General features: G+C 41.6%; 1 protein-coding gene across 1 annotated transcript in view; it reads left to right on the top strand.

The window, feature by feature from the left end:
• The first annotated feature begins 357 nt into the window (after positions 1–357).
• Positions 358–14,241, top strand: part of LOC136422089 (uncharacterized) — a 39,717-nt gene continuing 25,833 nt past the window's right edge. Inside the window, exon 1 of the mRNA XM_066409737.1 lies at positions 358–548. Coding sequence (XP_066265834.1) covers positions 459–548 — 90 coding nt within the window. The 5' untranslated portion in view covers positions 358–458. The remainder of the gene's footprint in view (positions 549–14,241) is intronic.

Below are 14,241 nucleotides of genomic sequence, written 5' to 3'. Positions count from 1 at the left end.
CAATTACTAAATGAATGACCGGATTTTGATTTAAGTCATTCATAAATAGATATAGCACAACGGAAGTCTCTCGATGACATCTGTGACCATGTTCTCCAAGGTCTAATTAAGATGTTTTCGCGAAGTGATTACCTTTATTGTACACGAGATTGAAGATGTCAAGAAAATGCTGCATCTCCGGATCTTTGTCGAGAACCTGACGTCAGTTCCTACGCACAGATGGCGACGCCTACTTCCTTAGCAACCGTAATGAGTCACGCGCACGTTCGGCCAATCAGAGAGCCACGCTCCCGTGACGTAAGCGACACGTGACCGAAGGCGGAGGTGGGACCAAGGTATGAAAGTGGAGGGATCGGTCGCCGGGAGTTAGACCGAAGCTGCAGCAACACCGACAGCGACTCTCCTCCTCCCGTTCCAGAAGCCACAGCATCGCCGTGACAACATCGCCCACAGTCACCATGAAGACCTTCTACTGCCTGACGCTCCTCCTAGCCGTCATCGTCACTTCATACGCCCTGCCCATGGCCGACTACCACTACGAAGAAGAGGTGCGTTGCGTTAATCATTTATCTATTTTATCAGTTATGGTGTGATATACAGCTAAAGCTTCCCAACCAGTCAAGCTCTATCGGTGTGAGCTAGCTGATAGCTTACTACCACTACGAGGAAGAGGTGCGTTGCGTTGATAATTTATCTATTTTATAAGTTATTAGCTGATGTACAGATTTAAGCTGCCCATCTAACTCTCCAAGAAGAGGGTTTGGTTGACGAAAAAAAAAAAAAAAATGAGTTGGTGACATAAAGAAAACGGGACAAAATAGAAAGCACGACAAAAGCGCCTAAAACACGTAAAAAACCCATCCGGACCCATTCTTCTGCACGGGGAGTACGTAGCCCATCCAGCCAAAGGCTACCGCTGTGGGCAAACCGGTGAGGGTAGAGCTGACAGGTTGTGCCGTCAGACCCCGAGGCGTACCCCTACTCTTATCGATAAGTGGTCACGAGCGCGGTACCGGCGGTTAACGTCCCGTGCGAAGAACTCACAGGTCCTACCAGTAGCGCATAGAGCAGTGTTAAGGACACCGATGACCATAGGACGACCTGTACACCTCACGGCTGTACAGTCGATTGTCTGATTTTTATCTACGTGGCACGCACAAGCTCAGTTTCTGGCCTGAGCACGAAGGCAGGTAGGCAGGCAGGTACGCACATTTAGATCTCAGCATGTTGGTAGATTTGAGTTCTCTCGACATGCTACAAACAAGCCGGTGGAGAGCCCAGGCACAGAAAAAAACTGCGATAAGGGATAGATTCTAGAGTCAAGTATTGTTTAAGTAGATAGAAATGATGTCGCGTTCAAAACTGATCATTTTATGTGTAGCCACTAAATGGAAGCTTATATTTCTTCTTAAAAGGAAGGAAAGGAATGGATTTTACCGTAGAACATGACGTTAAGTAGAGATTAATAACGTTTGCCCCAAAGCTCGCAAGCCATTCATATTTTTAGTATCTCAAGAGATTCATTGAATTTTCTCCAGGGATAGTCTAGAAAGGCAAGAGGGCATGCCCTTTGCCAGAAAGGCATCACACAAGGAAATATCGACCATGACCCGAGCTCACATTTTTGGCGTGTAAAATCTGTCTTTGAGACACAGTTTCATCAGCAGTCAGTGGATACGAAAATTATCGTGCAGGCTGACTGAAGGGGGATTTTCCATGGCAACTATTTTTCTTATTAACCGTCAATACGATATTTATGCTCCCATTAGAGCATTGCCTATTGACTATCAGCGAAAAGGTGAAAAACAAAACATCGCTGGAGATGTAAAGGGTTTCAACCAACTAGTAACAATTGTCAGTGTTAAAAAGGCAAAGGTAGTCCCATAGCCTTTTTGAGGACGTAGAGGCAGTGGGTTGTTATCCTCTGTGTCTAGGACACGTCATTGAGAAGCGGAGCCCATCCCTCTCCATCCATCGCCTTTTACCTCTCCAACCGAAGTCAGGTACCCAATTCTACACCTGGGTGGGGCGAGGAAGGTCATGTAAAATGCCAAGGACGCAACGTCAAGCTAGAAACGCCAGGAATCAAACCCTAGATCTCGAGCTCTCTAGCCTAACACTCTGCCACTCGAGGCCACTCCGGTTACGATGGTCGGTGTAGATGACTCTTTAGGTTGGTTTTCGGCCATTATAAATGTAACCTTGCATTTACGGATAACGGTACCAGTCCCTGCTACAGTTAAGCTGTGGAACAGCCTCCCGAAGGACATTGTGAACCTCAAGGGCTCACAGAACTTTAAACGTAAAGTAAACGCCTACCTCAGCGCCACTCGTCAGCGCCCTGTATAATGAACATTATCCATTTCTACTTCTAATGCTTAGGACGAGGCCCTAGCATATTATATTAGACAAAAAAAGCCGATCTGTGTGCATTCAACCCGAAAAGACCAACGTAGGCAAAAACCTGTCGCGCCCCGGTTCATTGCTCGTTATCTCATCTTCAAAATTGTACATCTGTTCCTCAAAGCAGATCGGACCTTAGGGAGACACAGTAGAAGCGACTAAGCGAAATCGACCTGTTAATAAATCACTCATTTAATTTGCGACCGTGACGTCATTTGTTAAAATTCATGAGACGAGCTTATGTGTAGACGCCGTCCTTCGACGGTGGGATAATTCCCTAATAGCGGTCCTCTTCTTTGATTTGTGAATAACAGCCGGCAGCGTAGATGTCAAGCGAGTTCATATCCTTTAACAACTTTTCAGTCGTTAGCACAATTTATCACAGATTCGTTGATGATGGCCCGCTTCAAACGGTAGGTGTTAGATCCCATTAGGGTCAATCAGGACACAACCAGTGGCTGCACCCGGTGCTTGGCCTAAAAACATTCTGTAGTCACACCTGTTGTTATCTAGTATCCACGCGTGCTCATAACTATAACGAGTTTTCAGCCGTTAGCACAATTTACAGCGGATTCGGTGAAGACAGTTCACTTTCAACAGCAGATGATACTGCCACTGAGTGTTGAATCGGCTCGTGACCAGTGCCGGCATTTGGCTGCAAGAACATCCCGCAGTTTGACCTGTTGCCATCTAGTATCCACGCGTGCACGTATGTCTAACGAGCTTCAGTGAAATTAGGCCACTTCAAATGGCAGATGTTGTTGCCGCTTACGGTCAATCAGCACACAACCAGTGGCTGCATCCGGCGTTTAGCTTAAAAATATTCTGTAGCTGGACTTGTTGTTACCTAGTATCCACGCTTGCTCATATCTATTAACGAGTTTCCAGTCGTTAACAAAATTTACCACAGATTCTGTTAAGATGACGGCCCACTTCAGACGGCAGACGTTAGAACCTTCAGCTCATGACGAGTGGCTGCACGCGGCGTTTGGCTTAAGATTAAAGAACAATCTGTGGCCAGACCTGTTGCGTAACGTGTAATTCCGTTTTCACGCGTTCACATAATTCTAACGAGTTTCCAGCCGTTAACACAATTTACCACAGATTCAGAGAAGATGAATGCCCACTTTAGACGGCAGATGTTGTTGCCACTTACGGTCAAGCAGCTCATGACGAGTGGCTGCATCCGGCGTTTGGCTTAGGAACAATGTGTAGCCAGTCCTGTTGTGTAACTTGTTATCAAGTATCCACACGTGCTCATATCTCCCAAGGAGTTTTCTGTCGCTAGCACAATTTACAACAGATTCAGTGAAGATGATGGCCCACTTAAGGCGGCAGATGTTAAAACCAATCAGCACATGACGAGTGGCTGTAACCGGCGTTTGGCTTTAAGAAATCTGAAGTCAGAGACCTGTTGTATAACCTGTTATCCAAAATCAGCGCACACTCATATCTCTTAACGAGTTTTTAGTCGTTAGCATGATTTACCACAGATTCAGTGAAGACAGCCCGCTTCAAACGGCAGGTTGCTGCCACTTTTGGTCAATCAGCTCACTGAGGCTCAGTACCCGGTAGTTGGCTTGAAAAACATTCTGCATTTCGACCTAGGCCTGTTGTCCAATTCCCCAGCAGATGCTGTTTGTGGTTATATGGTTAAAATAGCAATAAAAATGTACTATCGGGGCTGGCCTTTGTAATAGTCTCCGGTTAGTTGGGAAAATCAAATGTTCCAAATCAAATGTTCCAAAAACAGACGTTCAGCAATACGAGATCGATTCGGATCTTTTCTTCGGATTGATTTGATATCACTGTTGTCACCATCGGCAATCATAACGACAAGTAGACATGATAGACAAAACGGTATTTTGAGAATACGTGCCATCCCCCCTCATCTCGCCATTACAGACTTAGAGCCTTTGAAGATCCCTGCTTCAGACGCTACGAATGTGTAATTGCCGTCTGAGAGGCATCAAGCTGAGATCTCTCTGATGAGAGGGACATCAGAGTACTTTGATCGTTTTGTACAGGCGTTGCCAGCCTGTCTTCTTAAATGATATAAAACAAATCGAATTCTTTAAATCAAGCATAAAAGATTTTTGAATGAAATTAGATAGGTGATGAATGGGTTGTGTGATTAGATCCTAAACCCCTTTATGTCAGATCGGAAGGTACACGCGCGCAAACGTACGATCCCTTGAGAATTGTTTAAAAGACGGCGATATGAATATTGATATGAAATCTTTAGGTTTGCTGTAGGAAGGCCCAAAAAACCCGAGTGGTAGAATTGCTCAATGTATGTCTAGCTATAATTCTGTAATACCTCTGATAAGGTAGAAATCAAACGTGGAACGCAAGCGTTTCACACTTCACATGCAGATGACTACGTAAACGTATTATCCACTGAGGACTGTTTAAAAGACGACGATATGAATATAGATATGAAATCTGCAAGTCTGTTGTAGGAAGGCCCAGAACACGCGAGTGATACCACTGCCCAGCTCTAGCTATAAGCTCTGTAATTCCTCTGATATGATAGAAATCAAAAGAGAAACGCAAGCGTTTCACACTTCACATGCAGATGAGTACGCAAACGTATGATCCCCTGAGGATTGTTCAAAAGACGACGATGTAAATAGATATGAAAACTCCAGGCCTGTTGTAGGAAGACCCGGAACACGTGAGTGGTAAAACTACCAGTTCTGTCTATGTTTCTGTAATACCTCTGATAAGATTGAAATCAAACTAGTAACGCAAGCGTTTAACACTTCACATGCAGATGAGTGCGCAAACGTATGATACCCTGAGGATTGTTCAAAAGACGACGATACGAATTGATATGAAATCTTCCGGTCTGTGGTAGGAGGCCCAGAAAACCCGAGTGGTACAACTACCCAATTCTGTCTATGTTTCTGTAACACTTCTGATAGACAGAACTCAAACGAGAAACGCAAGCCTTTCACACTTCACATGCAGATGAGTGCGCAAACGTATGATGCCCTGAGGATTGTTTAAAAGACGACGATGCAAATAGATATGAAAACTTCAGGTCTGTGGTAGGAGTCCCAGAACACGCGAGTGATACCACTGCCCAGCGCTAGCTATAACTACTCTGATATGAAAGAAATCTAACTAGAAACTCGAGCGTTTCACACTTTACATGCAGACAAGTGCGCAAACGTATGATGCCCCGAGGATTGTTTAAAAGACGACGATACAACTATAGATATGAGATTTCCAGGTCTGTTGTAGGAAGTCCCGGAAAACCCGAGTGGTAAAACTACCAGTTCTGTGATACCACTGCCCAGCGCTGGCTATAGCTCCTCTGATATGATAAAAAATCGACTCCTCTGATATGATAAAAATCGAACAAAAAACGCGAGCGTTTCATCCGTCACATGAGAAGCGACGCTCTTGCCTCTAAGGCGTACTTTGATTTGATTTTCCTTCTTGAAAGTTGTTTCAAATCATTTTCAATCCAATTTCTTGTATTCTTAGAAAGAGAACGTTGATTTTGGAAATGAAATAAATGAGTTTGAAATCTGATACGTATTTCATAGCGCATCGTGTGTTGTTTAAAGACGATTATTAAAGAGTCTGTAGCCAAGATATGAAATCTGCAAATCTGTCTTTGATATCAGCTTCACGCGTTTCAAACTTCAGATGAAAGCGACGCTTGTAGCACTCATGGCGGCTTTGATATCGTTCGGCTTCTTGAGATAACATATTGGAAAGATTCAAATCTGATTCTGTCTCCTGTGTCCTGCATGGGAAATATGAATTTGATTTCAGAATTTGATTTGGATTATGGTTTCTTAATTCATCTCTTTTACGTGCCCCTAGCACAAGTCAGGTTAGAATCACAGTAAAGTCGACGATACAACAGACTTCACATACAATAGTTTTTATGTTCATGTGCTTAGAATATTACTATAGCTCGTTATTCTGTCCACGTCAAAGTGCCATTGTAATGTCTTGTCTTTGTCAGCAAGGCTAGCCTTTTGTAAAAGCAACAGGCTAGTTGGGCAGCCAAACCAGATACAATATACTTTACATGTCTCTCCAATGGAAGAGAAGAAATGTAAAATGAGCCGATGGAAAACACCACTTTATGATTTTTTTCTATATCAACAAATGCCTGATTGGGACCTCAACCTGCCGAAGAAAGGTTCCCTCGGCCTCTCGTGCTCCGACCATAATCCAGCTTAATTTGACTCGGCATCAATTACACCCTAACATTACGCCATATCCTGCTTATCCGGGATTCTCCCAAGCGGAAATAAATCCTTTCAAAGCAGATCTGCTAAGCCGAGTCTTCTTTACCTCATTTGTGGAGAGTCCCACAAGGCCCCCATTAAACTAAACGGCGCTCTCGCTGCGACCTAAATCGGATTTGTCCAATCCTTTATTTCATAGTTGGAATATCATGCAAAATGTATAAGTACGATTGAAAACACAGCAAAACGCACATAGTGTAAAAAAGAGTCTTTTTTTATCTAAGAAATTCGTTGAGCGCCCTGTTAAATTTTAGGTCGCAGAGAGTGCGCGGAGAGGCTGCCGACATAGTGGAATGGGGTTATCAAGGTTCCGGATGCAATCAGCGTTTCCTGTCCGACCTATTGTCGGCAATCTGTCGGGCAGTTTTCAAAGTATTCCAGCGGATCTTCCGGGGTCCGTCCCGGATGTGATTAACGATATCCATGTTCTAAATCATTGATTGCTCCTCGTCTGTGCTGGTATTAGTCACAGTAGACTGTGGATGACGTTTCCGCGGCTGCAGATATAAAAACACGTAATTACGATGCTGTATGTCCTGGAGTTGCACTGTATCAGTGATTTCCTGTCAGTACTGGTATTAGAGCACCGGGAAACTGTACAGGCCGTTTCTAGATGGAGAAATAGTAGATGGTGATGAGGGCGTTTGGCGGTTACACAGTGTCTGGACTTTGTAGAACTCAGTCAAAGTTATGGATGACTTAAACGTGTTTCATGGTTCAGCAATGCCAGGGATAATATCTGATGAGCATTTGCATATGTACATATTTCGTAAAATGAGTGAGTGCTTGCAAGGCTTGTATGTGCTGGTATTAGTGCAGGACTTGTGTAGGAGGCTTCCAGATGTAGAAACAGTAGATGGTGATGATGAGGGAGTGTGGCGGTTACATCGTATCTAGACTTTGTAGAACTCAGTCAAAGTAATGAATGGCCGTTTTGATGACTCGGCAATGCCGGGGGTGCAATCAGTTATATATTGATGAGCCATTGATATGATGTGCATTTGCATATGCCAGTGTATGTTCCTTGGCTGAATTCGTAATGTTAGTGAGAACTTGCAGGGCTCGTATGACACTGATTCGTTAATTGATTGATTAGAAGTCAGTCAAAGAAATGGATGGCTGAAATCTGTTTGATGGCTAAGCAATGCCAGAGACACTATCGGTATAATATTGATCCACTAATACAATGTACATTTGCATATATTTATGTTTCATTGACAGGTTTCGTAATATAAGTGAGAGCTTGCAATGCGCATGTGGCACTGATTCGTCTATTGATTGATCCAAACTCAAAGAAATGGATGACTAATCAATACCATGGGTGGTTGAAAAACGTATATTGGTCCTTGAATATGATGTGCATTTGCATAATGTGTATGTTTTCTTGACAGATTTCGTAATATGAGTGAGAGCTTGGGTTGATGTGGTAATAATCACGCGTTATTTGTAACATTTCACTTTAAAGATAGGTTTATCTGTTTATTCATTACTTTAACATTATAAGACAGTGAAGAATAGTACAACGCTATACCAGTAACCCTTTCTGTTCCCTTCAGTGAGAGCTTACAAGGCTCATGTGGCACTGATTCGCTAATCATCGAGCTTTGTTTGCTGCATTTCCCTGTACAATTATCAATTGTTTATCTATCTATTCTTTACATTAACATTGTAAAATAGTGTCCCAGAGTTCCACCAACAAACTCTTCTGATCTCCTCAGAATGCAGAAAGTGGCTACACAGTATCCCAACAAGTTGATTAAAATAGGTCGAAACCTCAATTATTTTCCTCCATGTTTTTCCACTACCACTAATTTACCTCCTACGACGCTGAAATTGAGGTCACTGATTTGGTGACATGTATAGCTCATCACGTGATTGACATACGCAAGAACTCACAAATTGATGCGTAAGAACAGCCCTGTGATATAAGTTATATAAGTACCAATAAAATCTGCTTAAATGTGACGACTGTACAGCGTCCGAAGAAAACGGATCGCTAAAACTTGTTTTGAAGAAAACCAGATGCAGAACTAACATCAAACGAAAAACCTAGACCTCCTAGTCATGAATATCATACACGGATCATAGTCTTAGTAGTAGTCCACTGCTGTTGCTGCTGCTGCAGTGGTCTGGACAACCTGCAGCCGCAATAAGTCTTTCATCACATCTCTCCACTTGTCCGGTTCGTCATAAGCTCCCTTAGCTCCCGTAGTTTTCTTTCTGTCTTCATCCCGGTACCAAAAGGGGATCTAATCTTCAAAATTTAATTAATACAAACTGCTTCAGTGATGACAAAAAACAATCTCCTAACTATTTTCAATGTGTTGATGGGGTACAAAATCTTCACAATCGCTGTCATACTTAATGTGATGAGACAGACTACAAAAGCAAGCCAGACTTCAAACCATTTTCGTAAACATGAAAGCAGACGTTGTTGATGTAAAAAGCGACTAAAGACGATCCTTACTGATACATGTTTTGTATCTGACGACACAAACCACGCCGCTTCCACCGGTTTGCTAACCTCCTCAGACAAGCTGCTGAACATGAGAGACGCTCGGCAGCCCTTTGAAACCCTGGTGTTTGATGAATCATGTTTAACATCGAGACAGGCCGGCTTCGATCTGCTAATCGTCCGCCTCTTTTTATTGAATCGATTTTGAGCATGAGAAGGGGACGGAGAACGATTTAATGTGTAATTACATGGCAAATTACTCATCACGTCAGGAACGTCTTGGAACGCGTTACAACAGATTGCGCCCAACTGCGTCATGATCCAAGTCAAGTTTGGAGTCGTACTTTTGTGTTCCCTTCGAATTACAAGCCAGTTCAGTAATCACGTATGAAATCTGTCCTCTTTTTTTGTAGTATCTGACAAGTCCAAAATGGTTCAGTCACGCCTCTATTGGAAATGATTTGTCAAAATGGTCCGAAATGATTCAGTTACACAATGCTTTGTCAAAATAAATAAAAACTAAATGTGCACCTCCAAGACAACACGTGCACACTATATCCTGAAGACTGTCCAAGAGGTAGATACAGGTAGAAGAGTTAAGACCTGCATGAGTTAAGTAGAAGTATTGCACAGCAATGTACCATTACGTTTTGAAGATTTTCGAGTTTGTTTCTCCGCTCTCCAGAATCTTTAAGTTTTTTTTTCCAGAAAACACGGACAAGACAGAAAAAGGCATGGATACAGTAATTGATACAAGTCATAATTTTATCAAACCACTTTTTGTACATACACATACAAAGTATGAGATGCATTTCAAGAAAAGAGGTTTTCCTTTATTTAGGATACAGTTTAGGAACCTGCTCATAGAATCATTGGGACCGTCTGGCGCAAAGTTCTTTCACCATCCACACACGTTTCACATCATAACAATCCTAGAAAAACTCATTGTGCCTCTGGTGTATTGCACTATGAATATGGTTTGTAGATAGCCAACGGTTTTCATGCCTACAAATCCTATCCTGTAGTTACAGACAATACATCGCTCGTAATCAGGCCCTGATTTATAATATTCCATTGTGTACCCAGCTTTATCGCAGATATTTCATATAGACATATCCCTGAAAGTACGCTGTAATACCCCTGTGAGTACATGTAATATGCCTGTAACTACCGACCTCTTTCTGCTGGGTTCGTACGATGGCATCCCCGGGAGCACTAGTCTAGCTCCCCATCCCTGTAATACAGTAGTTAAACACACTTTATTGATTATTATAGAAGCTCATCTATGCTGGTAGTAATCATAATGCAATGCTTAAGTTTCTTCCAACACTAAGGCATTCACAGATTAATCCTGAAGAAGGCGACAGTGGTCATTTAAAATTTTGATTCGTGAATGCATTAGTGTTGGAAGAAAGTTGAGCATTGTACTGATATTTCATCGATGAAGAAGTGTATATTTTGTGTTTTGTTGCATTTCCAATCGTAATTCTACATCGCAGACTATAATCCAAATGTAAAGTCTTATGCCATACAAATCCGATTGTGGTTGCTTAACGTTCTCCATCTAGTGGAAAGTCCGTTATAAATGTATTAAGCTATAAAAACATGGTATTTAATACCCGCAGACAGTGTTACGTGCCCATTATTGTACCCACAGGATAATGTGGACGAAAAGTGTATCATTGTGTGTTTTGTTGCCTTTCAAATCGTAATTTACATCACAGACTATAGTCCAAATGCAAGGCCTTTCGCCATACAAATCCAATTGTGGTTGCTTAACGTTCTCCATCTAGTGGAAAGTCCGTTGTAAATGTATTAAGCTATAAAAACATGGTACTTAAGACCCGCAGACGGTGTTACGCGCCCATTATTGTACCCACAGGACAATATGGACGGGATGGGTCTCACAAATATTATATGTACGCCAAGTGTTAAGCCCCTGTACCCGGCATTGTAATGGGCAGTTAATGCTCCGTGGCCGATGGGCCATACACGTGTATAAATCTCGCGCTCGTGCAAAACTGAGGCATCGTTACGTAGAGAGTATTGGGCAGTGTTATGCACGATAGCGAAACTTTCAACTTAAAGCATCGAAAATCTATTGTTTTAATAGTGATACTCATTTGTGTTGGTAGAAATCATTCTGAAACAAGTTTTAACTGTTGATGATGAATACGAAATAGCTTTTGGAATTGGTGTAATACTATGATATTCAGCCTCACGAAACAAGCTATAAATCATACTATACTATCAAATGCAGTCATGTATGAACATTATCCAATATTCTTTCTACAGTATATGTATTCATCAAAGCATCGAAAATCTATCGTAGTCGTTTTATCATGATTATTGAGACAAAATAGCTTTTGGAATTGGAGCAATATATAATCCACCACCGTACCAATTCAACGATATCATATAATCTCAGTATCAAGGACATGTGTGAAAAGTATTTCGCGTTTCTGAACTCCAAACAAAACGCCAGTACCATACCTGTATTGATTGGTAAAAGTAAGATTACCTTGAAACATTACCATGCGTAATGAATCGTACCAAAGAAGTGATTACCATTAATGAAGCATAATGAACAAAGTCGTTCCCTTACATATAATCCCACTGATTTGCCAGTCTTGATTTGTTGTTCTGGCGCCGGTTCAATGGCCGAGCGAGTAGACTATTTGCAGAGGGCATGCTCACACTTGTGCCAAATGCCAATATTTCAGTCCGTATGAGTTGCGTATTAAGATAAAGGTTGCTGGGAAGAAGTTGTTTTCTACTTTGCCTCATTCAGCATTTGGGAAAGTGTATGCTCATTCCAACACACACAGCTACCAGTAGACTAGCCCCCTGCTGTAGCGATTGCACTAAGTTGTGTGGCCCAGGGCTACTGAAGCGGAGACAGACGTATATTGGCTGGGAAGGACGTTCTTCAAATGATTTGCTGCTCAAAACTATCAGCGGAAGTTCCCCTTTTCTAGACCTTATGATTACCTTTGCACGACGTGTTCGCCAGTTACTGACATATAGCATAGATGCCAACAATATAATGCTTACATAAATTGTTGAGCAGTGCCTGTAAAATATATCTGGTAACCTTATCTTTCGATTACTAAACTGCTGTCAAGAATACCCATATCATATGATCTGAAAGGCAATCCGTGAATACATAATTAACAATGTCTACGGATGATACATTTGCTTCCATTACATTATACTGCCACAGCCGATCGATGTAGGATTACCGTTGTTTCTTCTTGGTAATCAGGAGATCTCCGTGGGATCAACCGTTCTGATTGCATTTGATAGAATATATTCCGTAAAGTTATTAGCCCCGATGCTGTTGCATACCGGGGCTATTAGAGGTCAGAAAACTGTATGTAGCCAACAGAGAAAGTTTATGGAAAATATTGGCAAAGGAAACTATTATGATTATGTTTAGAAAAAGAAAATAACCTGGTATGCAAGTCGAAATGAAAAGCGTTAAGTGTGCCAAAAACACACTACGGATTCGGTGGGCAAATGTACCAACATCTGCACTTTGACGTCCACCAAGAACCGTAGAATTTTTACTAGTGAAAAGACGTGTAACGGTAAATGCTCTTGTAAAAGACGATCAACAACGACATCTTTGCAGTAAATACTTTTGTAGAGCCATTCAGTTCTAGGCCGATCAACAAAAAAACTTTTAGTAGTCTAGAACCTGTGGCCAAAGGTAACTGCTGAGTAAAAGATTTGTTTTCATTCAAGTCAAGACGAGTAACGGTAAATGTCATTGTAAAAGAAGTGAAGTGAACTTTATTGCTCAACAATCGTACATGGTACAATGTATGGCATGACATCAACAATACTACAAGGCTAATCTATCCTACTATTCTAAGATGATTGCGGGTGGCATATTTGTAGTAAATACTCGTGTAGAGCCATTCCGATCTAGGCCAACTGTATGTAGCAATCACCGCTTGTTGATGGTTCTAGAATCTATCACCTGAAGTGGCGGCTTTTGCCCAATACATCTTCAGCTCTTTTGTTGAATATTTCAGCACAAACACAGCAGACGCCAATCATGCGAAAAATCCCGGCTTACTCCTGGCAATCTGACGAGCCGCATGCTTCATCAACGGGACCAGAAGAACAGGACATAAAATCCATCACTGATTGGTAATAGTTCTGGTACCTCGGACCTAAATCCAATGTATGCCATGTCTTGGCAAGTTTTGATACGAAAATTCTTTTTCTTTTTTTTTGCTCATGCGGATCGCTGTTTTTAGGTGTGATGTTTTTATGTTTGCAGAGGTTAGATGTGGAATTCTACCCCTTACTCTATAACTCTTTTGAGATCTGAAGCAAGACATCCATCGCTAATTGGTAATAGTTCTCCATACATATTGTAAATAAGTCCACTGTAGGCCATGTCTTGGCAAGCTTGGATGGTTATGAAAATCATCATTTTTGCTCATGATGGAATGACTGTGTCTGGATGTGATATTTTCAGGTTTACATAACTGAGATGTGACAAAGACCTATATTTGTTGACTGAGTATCAGTAAATAAGCACCCTGTACTTTTTATGACACCACGTATAAATCTCAGTTGCACAACTTGTCTTGGCAAGTTTTGATGGTTAAGAAAATTATAATTTTTGTTCATGATGGAATGACTGTGTCTATGTGTAACATTTTTAGGATAGTCATGACAGGTCTTCGTCAAGGCTAACATCTTAGCTGCAACGAAGACCTATTATTTCTCGATTATCAACAAAAAAGGATCCTATACTTTTTGTGGCACCCCGTATAAAAGAGAATCATTTGCACAACTATAACTTTCAGGATGTTCATTTACAGAAATGTCATGACATCCCACATGTTTTAATCTGCAGATGCTGTAAAATTCATCTCTTACGTTCTTCCTGCGTTGTTAGGGTTTTGTATAACACTTCATTGCAAAACCTAAAAAGTTATTTGTCGTAAAGCTTTATTCAAGGATAAATAGGAGTTTTACAAGCAGGACTTTTCAGACTTTTCACTGGCCTGCATCACAAACTGTTCTTGGCAAGATGTCGAACTTTACTCATGACCAATAAGAAACCACCGGAAGTTATATAGGCCATGT

Source organism: Branchiostoma lanceolatum, chromosome 16 (genome assembly GCF_035083965.1).
Source record: "Branchiostoma lanceolatum isolate klBraLanc5 chromosome 16, klBraLanc5.hap2, whole genome shotgun sequence".
Lineage (NCBI taxonomy): Eukaryota > Metazoa > Chordata > Leptocardii > Amphioxiformes > Branchiostomatidae > Branchiostoma > Branchiostoma lanceolatum.
Note: the sequence above shows the minus strand (reverse complement) of the source record. Positions and strands in the feature narration are given on the sequence as shown.